Here is a 1092-nt window from a genome sequence, read left to right on the forward strand (position 1 = left end):
GTTATAAATTTAGAAAAGTTGTTTTCTTTTCAATTTTGTTGCATATATTTAATATTTTTATTCACATTTCAAAATATAAACWAAGTTTCGTAGCTTCAGCTACTGAACAAAATACATTCATAACGTCTTTCCTCGCTCCTCTTCCTCAGAACCCCGACATGCTGACGAGGAAGATCAAGCTGTGTCACATCAATGCCCACATCACGTGCCGGCTGTGCGAGGGCTACCTGATCGACGCCACCACCGTCACCGAGTGCTTACACACCTGTAAGTCCTTCCTCACCCGTCTGCTCGTCTTCATCGGTCCCGTCTTCTGTGGAGAAACCCCGTTGYTGTTTTTAAAACATCAAACCGCCACGGCTCGTGGAAATATCATTATTAAAAAGCTAATCTAAGTCGGCGTGTGGAAGTCGAGGTAATTGCAGCGCGCACCCGGGCTCACGGAGCGTGTAATCTGCAGATTATATCTCATAAAGAAGAGGAGATGATCCCTCCTTCACACAGAGTCAGGTCGTTAGCCGGGTTCAGTAAAGGAGGATAACAACATCTGCTTCCTCCCTGCAGCTCCTCGTTACATTCTGTGATCAGGGCCTCGAGTTTGGCACAAACTGAGACTGAAATCTGACAGATTCAACAGGCGAGTCGTTACAGCTAGGTTTGACTTTTTTAATCYCTGCAGGGTTGCAGTCTGGTTAATTTGGTTCTATTCTTTCTGGGCGTAAAGTTAAACGTCACCCACAGGATGTTTTGTACCCACGTGTTTGTACCCGTCCGTCCCGGCCTGCTTTGTGTTCACCTCAGCAGCCGCCCTGACAACATTTAGTCTGCTGGCGTTAGAGCTGAATGTAAACAAGCATCTACACAGATGTGTGCTATATCCTTAAAGTCTTCATATTTTCTCTCCATGAGTTTTGTAAAATGTGTCCTCGAGGGAAGAGAGTAACCTGAAATAAAAGTGTGAAGTCTCTATCTGTGACCGTGGACAGTCTCATGTCAGTGAACATTATGTTAAAGTGATCCACGATTAGTTGTAACATTAGACTTTATTTGATAAACATTTATTTTTACTGTAAAATAAAGACTGTAAAATAC

At 43.4% G+C, this 1092-nt stretch overlaps 1 protein-coding gene across 1 annotated transcript in view; it reads left to right on the plus strand.

The window, feature by feature from the left end:
* Positions 1–1092, plus strand: part of pcgf3 (polycomb group ring finger 3) — a gene marked incomplete in the record, with an annotated part of 60135 nt that overhangs the window by 20058 nt on the left and 38985 nt on the right. The window contains 1 exon segment of the mRNA XM_014027328.1: positions 150–267. Coding sequence (XP_013882782.1) covers positions 150–267 — 118 coding nt within the window.

The sequence above is a fragment of the Austrofundulus limnaeus genome, unplaced genomic scaffold, assembly GCF_001266775.1.
Source record: "Austrofundulus limnaeus strain Quisiro unplaced genomic scaffold, Austrofundulus_limnaeus-1.0 Scaffold635, whole genome shotgun sequence".
Classification (NCBI taxonomy): domain Eukaryota; kingdom Metazoa; phylum Chordata; class Actinopteri; order Cyprinodontiformes; family Rivulidae; genus Austrofundulus; species Austrofundulus limnaeus.